Here is an 18,185-nt window from a genome sequence, read left to right on the forward strand (position 1 = left end):
GATCCTCTTTTGGCCAAATAAACAACAGCTCCTGTCACCTGAAGATTCCTGCTCGTTACCACAGAGACTCTTCTTCATGTCATTGTTCAGGTGACACAGTGAGATCTGACTGGACTCTTCCGGACTTGGCGATGTTTTGAGGCGAACTTCTCCGTCCGGTCCCTTCAGACCTGACAAATGTTGTAGTAGACAGTGTGTGCGTGTCTCTCACCCACTGAGTCGCCCATTGCCTCGAACATGCAATCTTTGTGTGTGTGGATCTCCGTCATCTGCACGTCGACGCTGTGGGAGTTATTGTGACCATGAGGAGTCTGTGTGCCGTAGGACGGTACAGGCTGGAGGGAAATACATTCAAACACATTAGTTAGCGTCCCACAGCAGCATGGTTCGTGTTGTTCTCCTATAGTTCTTGCACATTTCTACACAAGGGGGAAAATCAACATATTATTAGCCACGCTATCATTTTGACTGTAGGGATGCCAATGTCAGTCTGTCAGTCAGCTGGTCCACCACTTTGGTGATTGTGATGACAGATACTCATTGTCCCCAGAGGAAGAATCTCACTGACTTTGGTGATCCTCTGACTTTTCATCTAGTGCCACCATGAGATTCACAAACAGTTTTTGAGTAAAATATCTCAACAGTTATTGGACAGATTGTGATGAAATGTGGTTCAGACATTCATGGTCCCCTCAGGATAAACTCTAATAACTATAGTGATCCTCAAACTTCAGCAGTAAGACCAGAATGATAAAAAAAAAAGAGTTCAAGCCAGGCTGTAGACATCTGTGGGTTCACAAGAATACCTAAACAGATACATAAAAAAAACCTGTCAAAAGCCCGTCTACTGACCAATCAGATCACTGCAGACACAGAGTCATTATTACTGCAGGATCCTGACAGGGATCTTGCTGAATGTCACGTTCTGCTGCTGCAGCAACATCATTTCTTCACACTAACACAATTAACTCATATTAAATACTTTTCTCATGGTTCTAGTGATGTTGACTGACCAACAAGGTTCTCAAAAATTCCAGTAATATGTCCAGCATGAATGTAACAAGTGATGTAATCAATACACTAGAAAAAAAATTCTCGGTTGGTTATTACCTGAGTCCTCTGCCTGGCAACAGAGACTAAAGAGAGCTGCAGAGTGAGCAGGGCCAGACACAGAGTCAATAGGATTGAACCTTACAGTCACATCTAATCTGTTGAGGTTGTTGGTCCAATCTGAGCAAACTGCTGTAATCTCATCTACTGCAACTCAACAGGCATGAATGAATGAATGAATGAATGAATGAATGAATGAATGAATGAATGAATGAATGAATGAATGAATGAAGGAGCAGCTGTAAAGGAAAGTTCATGTTTCCACTCAGAAGTTCAGTATATAGTATAGAGAATTTTTATTCAAAACAGGAAAGAAAATAAAAAAATGTCTCCTTTTTTTAGTTTATATATTCATATAATTGTAGGTAACTTTCCTGTAAGTAAGCCATTTTCCGCTAGAGAACCAGATGAAAGTTAGATGACAAACATAATACTAAAGTCAAAATGAGACGTTAAGTCAAAAGTACAAGGTAGTAAGTGACAAAATTGACTTTTTGTGTCAAAATTATGAGATAAAACTGTTTTCAATGCCAACAATGTAAATAAAACCACGTTTCAGTTACTACACAGTAAGTCAAAAATTTGTTTTGTGAGAGTAAAAGAAAAAAAACTGTGGCACAGTGAATTAAAAGTAAGTTAAAATCTTGATTAAATTTGGCTTTTTATATAAAATTAAGCCAAAGATGGTATATAGGATAAGTCAAACTCTTGACTTAGTAAGTCAAAAAAAATTGACACAGTAAGTCAAATAATTTTGACTTAAATCTTTGTTGTGGTCTTACTCCTGTAAACTCTGTCTTGACAGGACAGTTAGATGAACGTGTGAATTTAAGTGTTGTTTCAGGTGTTACCTTTCCTGATCCGCTGAGAGGGAAATCTTTCCGACAGAGGTGAGCGATGATTCCTGCCGCCAGGGCGTCACCAAGGACATTGATCATGGTCCGAAATCGGTCTCTGCAGAGACAGAAGGGACATGGAGACACCGTGAGACCACAACAAGTCTGGACAATATCTTTCACCCTAACTTGATGTGTTTTATAAACATGATATTATAACACTCTGAGAGGGGTTGTTTATTCATAATGAGTGGTGTTACTTACAGGATCCAATCGATGGCCACAATGAGTGTGATGTCATCTGGCGGTAACCCCACAGATGTCAGCACAATCACCATGGTAACCAAGCCGGCCTGGGGAATCCCTGCTGCACCGATGCTGGCAGCTGTAGCTGTGATACTGCAGACGAAGATACGAGTTTATTCAGATTCAGATTAATTCACTCAGGCTTTGTTCCTGTTTGTTCACTGGTTAAAGTGGTATTCTAGCTGGAGCTAATGGTCTGCTTTCTGAACTTTGACCCCGGCTTATAATGTAAGGCTACAGATATGATTTTATAGACAAGGTCTAAAATTGATCCAGAGAAGAAGAATATGTTGAAATTTAAGTTAGGAAGCAGCTTGTGGTTTGGTACAATCATGTGCATAAATCACTGTATCATCTGCATATAGATGAAACTCTTCATCAGGACAAACAGAACATTACCATTTAGACAAGTTTCTTTCCATTTGAGAAAATCATGAAAAAAGGAAAGGAAGATATTTTGTTAATACCTATCCTACAGTTCATCATTGAGAGAGACACTGTTCCTGTTCTTCTTGCCCTTCATGATCTCCTGAAATGTCTTAGAGACAGCTGGAGCGTGTCGATGTTGGCTTACCTGATGGTGACCAGTTGACCGAAGTCCAGCTCATAGTCATTAACCTGAGCGATAAAGATTGCAGCCACAGCCTCATACAGCGCCGTGCCGTCCATGTTGATGGTGGCTCCCACAGGAAGGACAAAGCGAGCAATCTGTCGGTCGACGTGACAGTTCTCCAACAAACACTTCATGGTGATGGGCAGCGTGGCAGAGCTGTGGACAAACAACATTCAAATGAAAACCTGAACACATCTGCAGACCAGCAGGTTAAAGCAGGAATGTCCTGTACTCTGACCTGGAGGAGGTGGCAAGGGCGATCACCATGGCCTGCAGCAGCCCACGGATGTATGTGAAGGGGTTTTTCTTGGTGAGGAGGAAGTAGAAGAGAGGGAGGAGGATGAGCCCATGGACGAAGAGGCCAGCGAGGACGGTGATGCCGTACCAGCCCAGCTTCTTCCCCAACGTGCTCGGGTCCTGCATGTCCAGGATCTTCCCTGCCACGAGGAAGATGATCCCGAAAGGAAAGTACCTGAGAGGACAGAGGACAAGGTCATGGAGTCATTCAAATCTTAAGGGTTCATCCTCCGGAGAGCAGGGATGTGATCTCAAAATTTTTTGATCTATGGAATATGAAATGTTATCACTTTTCATATTTTATCCAGATTGACAGATGAGATAAATTGTGTCATAATTAGTGGATGAATTGGTGAGTTATGGCCAAAACCCATGTTTTGTGAGGTCACAGTGACCTTGACGTTTGACCTTTGACCACCAAAATCTAATCAGTTCGTCCTTGAGTCCAAGTGAATGTTTGTGCCAAATTTGAAGAAATTCCTTTAAGGCCTTACTGAGATATAATGTTCATGAGAATGAGACGGATGGATGGACGACCTGAAAACTATGGCTCCTCTGACTGTCACTGTCACTGTAACACAGATGTTACACAGATGTTGCACAGGTGTAACACAGCGCTAAGCAGCAGCTTCAGGTCATTGAGCCTCTGTTGCTGTTTTTAATCTGCTCAGGTGCTGAAGCTGCAGGAGGAGGAGTCCTACAGCAGGAGGACACAGTGATGTCACCACCGGCACGTTTTCACCACATGACCATCTGACAGGTCATCAGGTCAAATCCATAAAATCCTCCAGTGTGACAGAGAAGGATCACTCAGCAGTGAGAGTCTGAACGGCGTCACAGTCCATCACGTTCGAGGGCGTCGTTTCCACTGGGGGGGGGGGTTGGTTGGTAGTGAAGTCAGTGTCCTCTGAGTGTCCAGCTGCCAACTCCAGAGAAACATTTAAAGTCTTCCCTATACCTTCAGAGTGTCAGGCCTACACGCAGCCTGACAGACACTACTCACCCTTCTCTGCATCATTCAAGTGTGTAAATGTGAAATTTCATTATTCTAAGAAAAAGCAGATGACACGGTTCCTCAGGCAACAATAATCTTTAGAGCCCAAACTGTACTAGTCTTTGCTTGCTGTATTTATTTTAGAGCATTTTCTGTCAATGAACATGAATTTAATTTTCAGGGTTAGTGTGTTTATAATACAGTGAGGCTGACAGGAATACAGCTTCTTCACTTATTAATCAAATACTCATTAAGGTACTGGCTTTAAAAAGCAGCAGGGTGGTGAGGAAGACGTGACTCTGCTCACCAAACAGCAGCATTGATGATCTTCATGACACACTCGTTGATACACTGACAGACGTTGACCAGCGGAGCTCCTCGTTCTCCCATCCTGCCCAGCAACAGACCTGCAGCGACAGTTTATATTCACACTGATCATCTGTGGAGATCACACTGCAGGAACAAAGAATATCAGAGTTTTGATGACGACACACTGAATAAGATTACAGCATTACTGATGGAAATTTACACATTAAATTTAGGTGTAAAATGTTTAGTCCCATACATGTCAGTTCAGACTTGAGAACAGACTCAGACTGAGAACCCTAAAGGTTTAGTAATAATCAGTGAGGGTTACCAAAACTGATTTACTCCCGGTCCAGTCAGTCATAACCAGCTGCATTGCACATGGCAGCAGCTACAAGGCAACATGACTACATCTGATAGAACCCAAATCATATATCTCTACTTCAAACCCAGATGAGATCAAATGTTCATATAAACACCTGCTGAACATAGTACAAGGTGAACATGAAACGTAGAGCAGCTACTTTAAATATGAAGTTTTAAGAAGTATTTCCTTAAAAGTCCATACAGTCTAAAGGCAGATGTCCATGTGTAGTTTGATTATAGATCAGGTCTAGGTTCTATATTTATACTGTGAAAGTATCAAAGCCTCAGTCCACAGAGAAATGCACACAGCCTGTATTCAGAAACTGAGCCTTAAAACCAGCCATCAGGACTTCTGGAACATCGGTCTCAGCCACGACCCAAACCCCACCCACCTGGACCCACCATCCAACCTTGCAGGATTTGGTTTCTCTGAGTGTTTACCTGAAATCTGTTATATTCTTATTGGATCACTCAGAAAACAGCCAATAAGAAAAGAGGCTCAGAGCCTCCTCTCTTCTGATTGGCTCACCAACCTGTTGTTATAGAGCTACAGAGAGAAGCCTGAGAGAGGAGATGTAAAACTACACTGAGATGGTTTTTGGTTCTTAAAACCTCAAATATATCTTCTTATGGATCAACACTTGAAATAAAACACAGAAGAAGAGGAAAATATGGAGCTTTAAAATTCTAATTCTTGTCTTGATGAGATTAAAAACCTGAACCTGAACATAAACTGAACAAACACCACAAACTGAGGAAAACTTTAAGATGCAGTTAGAAAGTCATGACAAAGCTGGTAAGTGGATCTTGAGTTAAGATTGTTTTGTCAAACCACTGTTTCCGAGTCAAGAACAAACAAGATCAATGATCTCCTGTATTAACAGCTGCATTGGGCGAGAGGAGCCTTCACTACTTTAAACACAAGTGCTGATAACTCCTCTAAGCCTATCACAGCAGCAGAGCAATGACCCGAGTTTGGTCATGTGACTGTGCACTTTTCAACATCACAACATGGGAACATGTTAACCAATGAAACAGTTTGGCTTAGAGCTGAGGTTTGACTCGGATTAAATCCATTGTTGGAGATTGTTGATTAAAAAAATAAATGATGGTGTTGTTATCCTTTAAATGTCTGATATATGTCAACAAAAACCAGAATGGTGCAGTGTGTAGAATAACCCAGAAATTTAGCCTGTGCAGAAGTCCAATAAACTGAGCTTCAAAAACTTCAAACTCTGACATTTATCTAGAGATATTTAAAAAAAAAAGACATCTTGGATAGATCATTTCATCTTCTTTTCTTAGACATGAGTGACATCCTGTAAACATCAGAACCTGATAAAGGAGTTTTCTGTGTCAACCACTGATGTACTGAACTGTCCTGCTCACCCATGGTTGCAGAGAAGATGACGATGCCGAGGACATTCATCTGCTGGCTGCTTCCGGGACTTGTCTTATACAGGACCTCCGGTGCTGGCGTCAGCTCCAGGTACACCGTCCGACCTTTAGGGTCACTCTCATCGGGGACGACATAGACAAAGTTGGGCTGGATGGTTTTGGTCGGGACTTTGAGGATGGGAATCAGATCTGTTTTGTACTGAGGAAAAAAAGTTGGATTTCTTAGGGGAAGAAAGGATAAAGTGTTTGGTCTGAGTGTGTCTCAGCTATTCTCCTACCTGCTGAAACGTGGCCTCGATCAGATTAGAGGGAACCATGTTTCTGTTGGGGAAAAAGCATCAAGGATTTTATTTACTGAAGAATACGAATGCACAGATAGTCAACACAAACAAGATCAGCTGTAATTCAGACTAAAGAACTGCTTCAAGAAAAGGTTGACCAGTTAGAAGCAGAGCCATCAAATGAAGAGTCAGTTAATGGTAATAAAGCCTTTATAAATTCTTATAAATATCTTATAGTTGCTTATGAGTGTCTTATAATCAAATGTGTTTATGATGCTATTACTAACATGGTAAATGGCTATGTGTAGGTTTTCTCTGCTGCTGAACGTGGTTTCTTGCCAGGAGTAGGTGGTGGTGATTGTGACTTGACAAGAGCTTCAGCCATCATTGTGTTTACAAGACAGGAGGTTATAATACATCCTCTGAGCAGCTACGTTGAAAGGGTAGACTGGACGCTACAGTGATTCACTTTTGGAAAGTGATGAGACGAGCCGGGGCTAGCTAGTTAGTATGCTAACTTCAGTAGAGGAAAAGACGTGATAGAGACAAGGATTATTAAGGAATTTAAGGTTGAAGAGATGGCTATGGTGTAACGTGTTGTCCTAGATGCCATCTTAACATTTCCTAACGTTGCAGTCCAATTGTCTACTACGGCAAACCAGTCGTTATCCTGTAGTACAGGGTTCTACAGGGGGGATTGGGGAGTCTAACCCCCCACATTAAGACTTGGAATATCAGTGGCTCCGTCCTCAAGTCTCTGCTCCTGTGTATAGAGGAAGTTTAGACACTGTAAGCGAATGTAAGTAGCAGTGGCTAACTATCTAGCTTTACTTTTTACCTTCAGAGTGATTGAATTACACTGTGTCAAGTATCTACGAATGAATGCTAATGTTAGCTAGTGTCTGACTTTAGCCTGAAGTTATAGTTTACTCTTTGTTCTCACTCAAGAATTCAGGAGTTTTACCTGTTGGGTCACTGAACAATATTAAGTACTGTACTTAAGTACAATTGTGAGGTACTTGTACTTAACTTGACATTTCCATTTTATACTATTTTATTTTTCTACTCTGACATTTCAGAGGGAATCATTGTACTTTCTACTCAGACAGTTTTAGTTACACAAGTAAGATACTGTAAGGACTGTAACACTTCATTGAAAAACCTACACTGTACTGGGTTCACTTTTGCCCTAGAGAAAAAGTTGACCCCCTTATTGTCCCTGTATCATTTGCGCTCAGCTGTAGTAGACGGTTGGGCTGAAACAGTGGGAAGTGTCAAGATAGAATCTACATCATCACGTCACACCGCAGCCGTCCCTTCAACTATCACTGCTTGAAGTCCCCATTATTACCGATTACATTCCCCCATGAGCAGCATCTGGTGACAGGTGGAAGGAAAATTTCCCTTTTTCTATTCTAATCTAAATATGTTAAGAGAGGAAAGGTGACACTGGACAACAGCAGGATAAACACAGCAGAATGAGGAGGGAAACAGTCCAGATCAGCTGACTTGAGGCAGAGGTCAAAAGTCAACAAGATGATGATGCGTCGACCTGCTCGTGAGACCTTCAGTTGTGGGCGTGTTTTTCGGACGAGGCACGAGGGCGCAGCCTGCCAACGTGCCGCAGCAGAGATCATTACAGCCCACCGCCGCTGACTCTGTTAATCTGTCACTTATCCCTGCAGGATTACTAAAAATACACTGATCAGCTCCGTCTGTAATTGGATTGATTTGTGAGTGTCGGTTTGTTTTCTATGTTTTGTTGAGCTCAGTGATGTTCAGTCAACTGTCAGACAGTCAAACCCTGGAGGATAAGAATATTTTCATTACCTGTTTATGATATGTCAAGAAACAGAGAAAATTGTCAATGTGACAGATTCAAATGTCTTTGTTCAATGAAGAGTCCAAAACCCAAAGATATTCAGTTTACTGTAGCAGGAAGCAGTCAGTTTTTTTTTGACAGTCAAAGTCAAGGTAAATTTGAAGACTGATTGCGTCACAGCGGTGCGACTAGACTGTACCGTTTCGAAGGCTCCTTTAAATGCGTCCTTCTTTTTCTGGACAACGAAGCTCCAACACGTGGATCCTTTGTGGCCCAACATATCCCAAGATTCATTGCATGCTGCTAATGAAAATAATATGGCAGCAAACAACACCTACAGAGAGCCTGAGGATTACACTGTTAAATGTCAGTATTGGGTTTCAGCTCTGTTCAACATCTAACGGTACAACTGTTAAAACCAAGGGCCTTAAAACCTCAAGTTTTTGTGATAAAAAAGTTACATGTTGTCAGTGTTGCTAGGAAGCTGGAGTAGTGCTTTATGATGCATCAGTAAGGGCGGGAATAGCTTGTGACATACAGCAAAAATCCTCCGTAGACCAGATTGCCTCAGGCAGTTTGGCCTTTGCAGTCTATGAAGGGCCGCACCTTCTGAATTGAGACACAGCTCCTGACTTAATGCAATTTTACTTCATTATTTCATGAGAGGAATCTTACCAAAGTCGTCTTTTTCTTTAGGAGGAGGCGCAGCATGCTAACGTAACATGCCAGCATCAAGTTTTTGTAAAAAAAAGTTATGATGGTTGCTAGGCGATAGGAGCAGCGCATTTTAACAACCAGTAGGGGCGGAAAAAGCTGGGGACGCGAGTGAAAATCCTTTATAGGCCCTACTCTCATTTCAGTTCAGCCTTCGTGGTCTATGACGGCTACAAAAAGCCACACCTTTGTAGTCCTCTGAAGGATGTGGCCTCTGGATTGGGACACAGCTAATATGAGCAATGACAAAGGGTCAGGACAATTAAGTTTTTTGATAACTACACATCTGCTGCAACCATGTCTCCTAGAAATGAAACTGCAACAGCAACCACCTGCAGGGTCAGACCATGCACCTGATGCACTGACACAGACCATCAGACCAGAAACCAGAAAATCCCAGGTCTGACCTTTCTTCACCTCTACACATTCTACACATCCACTTCCTGTCTCACCTGATAAGGTCGAGCAGGGCGTCGGCCGAGGTCATGACGGGCCCCCCTCCCAGCCGGTTACTCTCCATGTCCGTCCCCACGCCAGGTTTGATGATGATGACGAGCACGATACCGACCACCACGGCAATGAAGGTGGTCCAGAGGTAGTAGGTGACGGTGAGCACCCCCATGCGACAGCACGCCTTCGACTCCATCGACGACAGACCCGACATTAAACTGCACACAGGAAAGAGGGGGAGTCAACAGGAGATCAAGTGACCACATCAGAACGGATGTCCTGCTGTCAGGAAATCAAACAAGATGCAATCACACTGTGAAAACAATAAGTAGTATGTGGTTGTTTCTTTAAAAGTCTTTAAGAGGCTTTTCATTTAACAAAGTATTTTCATCAGGGTGTTTTACAGAATGAGTAAAACCACTGCTTCTCTGTCTTTCTACATAGAAACTTTGACTACAAGTGTATTTTGATCTGCGCTAACCTGCTGTTGGCATTAGCTATACTGACGCTAGACATTAGCCCGCAAGCCAGCAAGAAACATATCGTTCAATAGAAAGACATGCATAACTTGCTAACACATAATATGTACCTCGTGTTTAGAATACATGGGGAAATTAAATTTAAAATCACTTCAGTGGTGCATGTCAGCCTCTTGTGACTGAAAAGAGTATTATAACAACAATTTTTTTTCACCTGTTAAAAAAGTAACTTAGAACCTTTACAGCTATTTTCAAGTCATAAACACAGGAGAGAAAATACTTCAGATCAGACTTTGAAAATTAATTTTGATTAACTTCTTTTTCTCCCTGGCCTCTCAGAGCTTCCGTATTATAATGTTCAGTTTGTGTGTTAAAGAAGTGATAATTCATGTGTAGGCTGTCATCATTTTGCAGGATGTAGTCTGTGATGCTGTTGATCTGTATTGCTGTTTCTGTTATTTAGCCTACCCTTCACTGATATAAAAGGGGTGAAATAGAAACACCTGTTCATCTTACGCAGTACAGTTCAGCAGCACCACAAACTGCAGTAAAATGAGCACACAACTGAATCAACATGTCTGTGAAACGCAAACTGAACATTACAACCTTCGGGAGGGTTTATTACCGGACTACTGTATTAGACTGACTTAGTTTTAGCTGGGGCTCCTAATAAACTGACCACTGAGTGTATATATACTGTACTCTACAATAAGGCTGAATCTTTGTCACCAAATAAGAAAACACCTGTAAACACAGTCACAAGCAGCGCAAAAACTACAAAACAAAAGAACTAAAAAATCTAAAAACTCTCATACTGAAATAGTAATTTTAACCTCTTTCTTAAACTATTGAAATTATAAATCCAGAAAACCTCTTTTGGAAGAATTTACTATCAGGCCTCACAGGTCCCAAACTGTCCTTATCAATAAAGAAAAAAAAATCCCAAATGTTGGAGGGGAGTAGCCCAGTTTAGAAAAAAAAGAAGAAAGAAAAACGTTCATGTTTGCATTTAGAAATAGCTGAGCAGATAACTGCATATTTCAGGGAAATCTTTCAAATGTGGACACAAATCCTTCTTGGGTGTTACTCTTTAGATAAAACACGTTAGCCACTCGAAAATTCAAGATGGCCGCCATTTCTAGTAAGGAAATGTTGTTTTTAGTTCATCCACTATTTTCTCATATGAATAATCCAGGTGTCAAATCAATCATTTAAACAAAATGTAGAAGGCAAAATTTTGTACACTGTAATAAAGCCTAGTGAGCTAATGTAAGACAAGTAAACTTACAGAACTTTTGGTTCATCATTCATAATAAATGGTTTTCAGATACACTGTGAGTTATGCAGAATTTTTCACATCATATGTTAGAAATTAGAAATTTTGGGGTTAGGGTTAGCTCTGAGGAAATGTAGGAGTTGTAAATTTGACATAGTCACAGTCTAAAACACAGGATTACATTACAAATTCATTGAAATCTGTAGGTGAAATTCTGTGGTAAAATATGTGTTTCCAAAGCCAAAAAATGGCAGCCACCTTGACATTTCAAGTGGCTGACGGAATTTTCAAATGAAAAACATAAACATATAAACACACTAATTCTGGTGCTTGTATTCACATCTGAATGATTATTGCAGTTATCTGCTGCATCAAAAGGGATCTGAGGCTGATCAGACTGTGAGAAATAACAGTCCCAGGTTTACTCCACCTCAGTTAACTTCACTAAAGCAGAATATCAACCCTGACCCCTGTTTTAGTTTATTCAGTTTATCACATATTTAGTTCATATTATTCTGTTTTGTTTTAAAGTTGTGTTTGATCTATTTGGTTTAATAATATACAAAGTCGTATGAGATATTTATTTTTATCATTAATCTGACATCTGACAGTTACTTTCTTCAGTAATCACTTGATTGTTCAGTGTAGAACACGTATGTTTGACCAACAGTCTGCTGGTTGTTTTTCTGGGTGTCGGAGGAAATACTGAAACTGTCAAACACTAGTGGGAGTTAATCCCACCATGGACATGGACCTACCTGGACGTGATGAGAGGGAGAATGAGCATCTTCAACATCCTCATCAGCAGCTCTCCTGGAAAAGAGAAGTAGATCTTGGCCTGTGGTGAGAAATGAGAGAAATGTTTTCATGTGAATGTTCACATCAATCATCATCATCATCATCATCATCATCATCATCATCATCATCATCATCATCATCATCAGCAGCAGCTGGGAGCTACAGTTCATCCTTCAGTATGATGCCTCCATCACTGTGGTCCCTCAGATTCTGCTACTATGGTGAAGCTGGAGGTTGAACTGATAGATCAGCTGCTGTGGTTTGTCTACTGTAACAGCCGCTGAGGCTCATGGGTACTGTAGTATTTAGAGACAGAAACAGACCAACCTGAGGGGAAAAATGAATAACATCTATAGGATCCAACTTCAACTTGAGGAGGAACTGAAGTTATGCGTTGCTGCTGTTAGTCGGGTTTGTTATGAAGGAGCCATGAGCAGCTCCACAGAGACACGTGTATGTCAAGACCAAAGTCTGTCTGGGTCCCTGATATCAACCTCAAACCCTGAAGGAACTCTAGTCTATTTATGTCCAGGCATTTAAAGCTGCAGTTATCAATCCATGTTATATGAATAATGAATCAAAACTAATTGTGAAACCCACAGGGAATTACAGAGTCTTTAACTCATAATTACAATAAAAGATCTCAAAATAACATGATGCTTTGTTGAAAATAAACTTAATTATATTGATATTTACATGGATTTTTATTATATAGGATAGACAATTAAATCAGACAGTACCATGGGACATATGTCTTATCAAATGTGATGCTTGATAACCATCTTAATCTTTTGATTACGAGGTCCAGATCTCATCATTATGACAAGTCATAAGTACGAGATTAAGTCTCCAAAATGTTTTTCTTTCTACTTTCTCAAATAAAATGCACTTCTGTAACAATTGTCATCAATATGTTTTTATCTTGTTAATCTGCCCCCAAGAGACCAAAATAAATCCATTTACACAGCTTCATTTTCTTAATCTTGTGCATTTGCTTGTTTTTAATGTATTTTATCACTACAGTCCTCCTGAGTCTCTTGATTTTGTGACTTTGTGAAACTGATATTTTTACTTTTATTTATTCAAATTAGTTTTTATTGTTTTTAAATGCCATTTTAATGTCATCTTAATGTTCTATTTTTATGCATTTCCATGCCTCTGTAAAGCACTTTGGATTGCCTTGTGTCTGAATGGTGCTTTATATAGCTATATAGCTAGGCTATGTGCTATATGCTACATGCTATATAAACAAACTTGCCTTACCCTTCAAGTGTGGTCATCACTGATGTTTTCCCCCTGACACATCTGTTTTTTAAGATTAACTTACAAATGTGCAAACATGCAGAAAAATAAGCAATAGAATATATAAAATATAAATGTACAAAATACAACGAGATAATTTAGTTAAATCTGAGTTAAAATAAAAGATAAATATAAAGGAAGCTAAATAACCCTCCTCACTGTTGCTTATTTATTCTTCCTCCCTCACTCAGAGCTGAGCACGTGACACGTCTGCAACCTGCTTATACCTGAACCTGGGAAACTACCTTTTAACACCAGACAGATCCTGTGAATCTGAAAGACAAAGTCCACATGTGAAACCAGATCAAGTGTTTTCTCTGTGACCTCCATGTTTCTGTCCACTCTATATTCAGCTGCGTCTTCCTGAGACGGATCAATTCTTCCTGGAAAGACAGTTTACAGAGAAACAGCACTATTTTTAACTAAAAGTCCAAATGCTCAGTATATTATATATCATTCATTTAAAAGGCTTTAGTGTGAATAAGATTAGGAAGTTCTGAGAATTTTTTACCCAGTCTGATGAAGATCATGGTCATCAAAGTTAAGATTTAAATTGATCTAATGCAATAAATTGACTTTAACTTTAATTTAACTCTTAGCTCTTGTTTTTATTCAGTGCTGTAGCTCATTTTTTTTCTTTGTTAGTGCAACTAATAACTATTTTTATTATTGATTAACCTGCTGAGTTTAACCATTGATTGATTCATCATTTCATTCAGTCATTTCATTCAGTCATTTCATTTTGTATGAAAACAATGAAATATGTTGATACTGGATATTAAGCAGTTCAAACGTTTCTTCCTTATGTTAATTTAAAAAACATAATCAATTGGGAATTTGCTTTCATGTAAAATATACAGTAAGTCTTAATAATGCTTTTTATTTGCAGGGTTGAAACTCACTAGATTATTTTTTTTACTGATTAATTGTTCTATGTTCTATTCTATTGATTCTTCTAATTATTTTCTTTGGTTTTGAAAATAGAAAAAAAGATATTGCCTAATAAAAGCTTGTTATAGCAGTTTTTTAAAACTTATTTTAATGATTCATGGTTCATTTTGTCTCTTCATGTAAAGCACTTGGTGTAATTTCTTTGTTGTAAAGCACTTTGTGCTACATTTCTTGTATGAAAGGTGCTATACAAATAAAGTTTATATTATTATTATATTATTATTATTATTATTATATCATTATCATCATTATTATTATATAAAATCGTTTTTAAATTTTTTAAATTCTTCTATTATTCATAATGTTTTTACCTGTAAAGTGATTGTTTACTAAATGCCAATGAAGTGATTGTTTAAGTGCTAATTCAATTAGCTCCTCAACTATTTTCTGTAATTTATTTCCCAAAATGTACTGTAGGTCTAAAGTTGAGTTAAAGCTATCGCCACACTGCTTGGGATAAAATTCCTGTTTGAAATATTGATTTTTTATTTAATTTTTGTTCACTTATTTGAATTTAAATATTCTGAGATCAAAAATAATGGAATCAGGTTTTAGGTCCCAAAAAGCTGCAAACTGCCTGAAAAAACTACAGTGTACACTACCTTGGCGTCTTTATCTGGCATCTGTATCTGTCCTGTTTTAATCATTTAATTCAGTTGTAGCTCCTCAAACTCATCCCTCACTGAGAGGAAGTAACCGACAAGGTGGCTGATTGCCACTTATTGAATGGAGGGATTAATGACTGTGGATTTGGACTGGCTGCAGTCTCTCTGTGCTTGTTAATGCTCCCTGACACTGTTTTTTTACAGGAACAGCATGTACTGCTCAGAATGAATGGGTCAGTAGCTCCTATGTTGATAAGGAAAAAATAACTTTAATTTTAAGTGCAACTGACAAAAAAAAAATTACATTCTATTGATTATTGATATTTGCCCCAGTTAGCTATTGTTGCTCTTCACTCATTAACGTTAACAGTGATAAAAGGGGTAAATTCACTGTCAGACTTAAAATAACTTGTTAAACAACGGGCAGACAAAAACAGCCTCTCACCTCTGGCCAACAATCGTCCATTTTCCCAAAATGACTAACTGTTGCTGCCATATTAGCTAGTTAATTAAGCTAATGCTAGCTGGATGAATTGGTTGAAAACACTAGAATCTCGTAAAATAGTCTGACCTGTGCCTTTGAAGGCTTTATGAGCTATGTGCTAACAGACTGAGGCTAAAGCTAACAGCTCTCAGCAAAAAGCCATACTTTTGTAGTGCAGTATTTAGACCTTGTGTTATTATTACAATAAGGACATATTTAAGATCAGACTGTTATTTTATTTTAATATCAATTTAATTAAGGTTTAATTACTTAACTTACTTGTTTGTATTCTAAAACAGTACGGGTTTAGCTACCGTAACTGCTGGAGTGTAAACTACCCCAAAAGCTGCAAACATTAGCCACTCTGACAGCATCCAGACTATACAGCTACTATACAGTGGACATGCTAGTCGTGAAGAGTGTTTTCTTTTTTTTTTAACCCAAAGCCCAACAGACATAGTTAACTAATGATATGCTAACTAGCTATGCTAGCTCTTGCTGTTGGAAACTGTGCTCAGTTACTATGCCCTTTGACATAGGGGGTTTGGCAAACAGTAAATTCCAGCAGTAACTGTTAACTGGTCAGGGAACTGGAAATTAGAAACCTAAGTTTAAAGGAAAGTATCAATGGGAAACAGTCAAAGGAAAGTACCAATGGGAAATTTATAGAAAAGTATCACCAGAAAATGTATAGTATAGTAAGTATCCATATGGGAGCTAATATTTTATGAGTCGTTCTTAATGTGAAATTTTAAGGAAAGATTAAGAAATCTTGAATCCTAAATCTTAATTGGAAATTTAACAGAAAGAAACAGGAAGTTTGAAGGAAAGTAAAAACTGCTGAAATGTCTATTATAGTAGGTTGAGTCTTGACAGGTAATTTAAAGAGAATTATCGGCACGGATGTTTGATGGGAAGGTATTAGGCTTATCTGGGAAATTTTAAATTTGGTAAATGGGGATTTTGAAGTTCTCTGCAGGTGAATCCTGGCCTGAGGTGGGTAAACCCGCCATGTGAATAGTACCTGTGTGGAGAGCTGGGTTCCCCTCAGCATGAAGCCCAGCGTGCAGCCGGTCAGCACGGCGATAACCGACAGCGTCAGCAGCGCGTTCCTCTTACAGAAATCCCTCACGTTCCTGCTCAGATCCCCCTTCACCGTGACCTGGAGGAAGGACTTGAGTCGGTCCCCCATCGTCCTCCCTTCGTTTCCCGGGTCATAGGAACTGTGCTCGGAGCGCGCCTCCTCCTCGCCGCTCGGTAACAGAAGGTCCTCCATGCCTTCCAAGTTTTCTGTGGTTCTTCTGTCTGCTCGTGTGGGCGGCTGGCAGGATGACAAACCTGAGCAAGCCAAAGACGAGCGAAGCAGTTCCACTGAGGGATTAACTCATCACGGTGTGACTAGAGCCAACGGCAGCCCTGCAGGGCGGCTGCAGGCGGGCAGGCAGGCGGGCAAGCAGGCAGACTTACAGGGACTAAGAGGCTTAAGGAGGTGAAATAAAACCTCACACGCCTTTGTTGTGGCATCTGGTCGTGCTCCTGGACCCGGTCCTGTTGTTGTTAAAGTTTTACTCCTTTTGGCTTAAGTGCCGGGGTCAAAGAGTCACCCGAGGGGTCAAAGGATCCTGCAGATTTACACGGAGCTGTTGAACTCTCTCTTTCAGTGAGGTTTAACATGAAAAGGCTTCAACGTGCAGTTATAAAGTATTTCTCTGTGCTCTAAAGTCATATGGGTGTTCGAGTTTGATTCTGCAGATTCACCAAGTTCAAGTTCAAGTTCAAGTTGAAGGCCTTGAATTACATACAAAGTACACGAATACTGACATTTACATGACCTGTTTTCCCTCTCAGCTGTCTAAAGCCTAACAGTAACTCCTAATAATATCATTAATTAATCATTAAACAGAGCCTGGACCTGGTTATTAAGCAGAAAATGAATGGAAGGATTCATTAATTAAAAAATGCATAATGAAGGTCCACATATGGATTTTAAATAACACCAGAGGTGTGGAACATTTCAAAAACATTCAACTCACATCATATTATTGTCCTGTGATGGGAGACACAGTGTTCTCTGTTTAAGCTGCTGCATTTTCTATTAATCTCTCTAAAACAAAAGTCACCTCATGAAAGAGTGACTCAGCTACATATACATATATGCATATATAAACAAAACTGTGTACAACTGTATTTTTACTATTTTACTTGTAAATATAGTATAGTTACTTTTAGGTTTATTTTTCCATCATTGCTAATAAAGTTTTCTCTCTTCACCTTTTATTCTTCTATTTTAAAGCCTTTCTCTAAAAAAAAATCTATATAGCACTCTGTAACACAAAGTTAGGGTTAAAAACAAAGTGCTTAATATTTTCAAAAAGACAATAAACGTATTTAAATAAACATTTTTAACAAACACAAGCAGAAAATGTTAGTAATAATAATGAATAAGAGCAGATCAGGGCAGGAAGCTTCAGTATGCAGGTTTAGAGATCTGTTGTTCCTAATACTTTTGTTTATACATTTTCAGTGAGAGTAATATAAAGTCACTACAACTGCATCTCATTCGCAATCCTGTATAAAGACAATGACACTCAACCATGGGACAATAGAGAATGTGTAAAGGAAATTTGTCCAATAAACACTGAGGTTACAGTTTCTTGTTTTAACCTTTATTTAAGCCTGTACTACTTTAACAACTCACCTTTAAAGACTTCACAGCTGTGTGTCAGTGAGTCCTGCTGCAGTTGCACACATGTAGATGCTGCTCCGAGGAAACATAAACAGAGGACATGGACAGAGA

General features: G+C 39.4%; 1 protein-coding gene across 1 annotated transcript; it reads right to left on the reverse strand.

Annotated features, from left to right (window-relative positions):
- Positions 1-164: 164 nt before the first annotated feature.
- LOC111231813 (excitatory amino acid transporter 5-like) lies at positions 165-16,664 on the reverse strand. The gene is made up of 11 exons (XM_022759050.1): positions 16,413-16,664; positions 12,007-12,086; positions 9,496-9,711; positions 6,505-6,547; positions 6,218-6,425; positions 4,464-4,563; positions 3,104-3,337; positions 2,827-3,021; positions 2,211-2,345; positions 1,962-2,064; positions 165-335 (listed from the first exon to the last, which is right to left on the reverse strand). Exons 1-11 carry the CDS (start codon positions 16,662-16,664, stop codon positions 165-167), a joined length of 1,737 nt encoding a protein of 578 aa, XP_022614771.1.
- Between the last annotated feature and the right edge of the window lie 1,521 nt (positions 16,665-18,185).

The sequence above is a fragment of the Seriola dumerili genome, unplaced genomic scaffold, assembly GCF_002260705.1.
Source record: "Seriola dumerili isolate Sdu_G_001 unplaced genomic scaffold, Sdu_1.0 BDQW01000319.1, whole genome shotgun sequence".
NCBI lineage: Eukaryota > Metazoa > Chordata > Actinopteri > Carangiformes > Carangidae > Seriola > Seriola dumerili.

What these genes read in the sequence shown, in the direction of transcription:
- LOC111231813 (XM_022759050.1), bottom strand. Translation starts at nt 16,664, where the DNA reads ATGGAGGACCTTCTGTTACCGAGCGGCGAGGAGGAGGCGCGCTCCGAG. An exon ending in GCCCTGCTCGACCTTATCAG is followed by an intron (nt 6,548 to 9,495) that starts GTGAGACAGGAA and finishes TTTCCCCAACAG; the next exon opens with AAACATGGTTCCCTCTAATC. An exon ending in TCGAGGCCACGTTTCAGCAG is followed by an intron (nt 6,426 to 6,504) that starts GTAGGAGAATAG and finishes TTTTTTCCTCAG; the next exon opens with TACAAAACAGATCTGATTCC.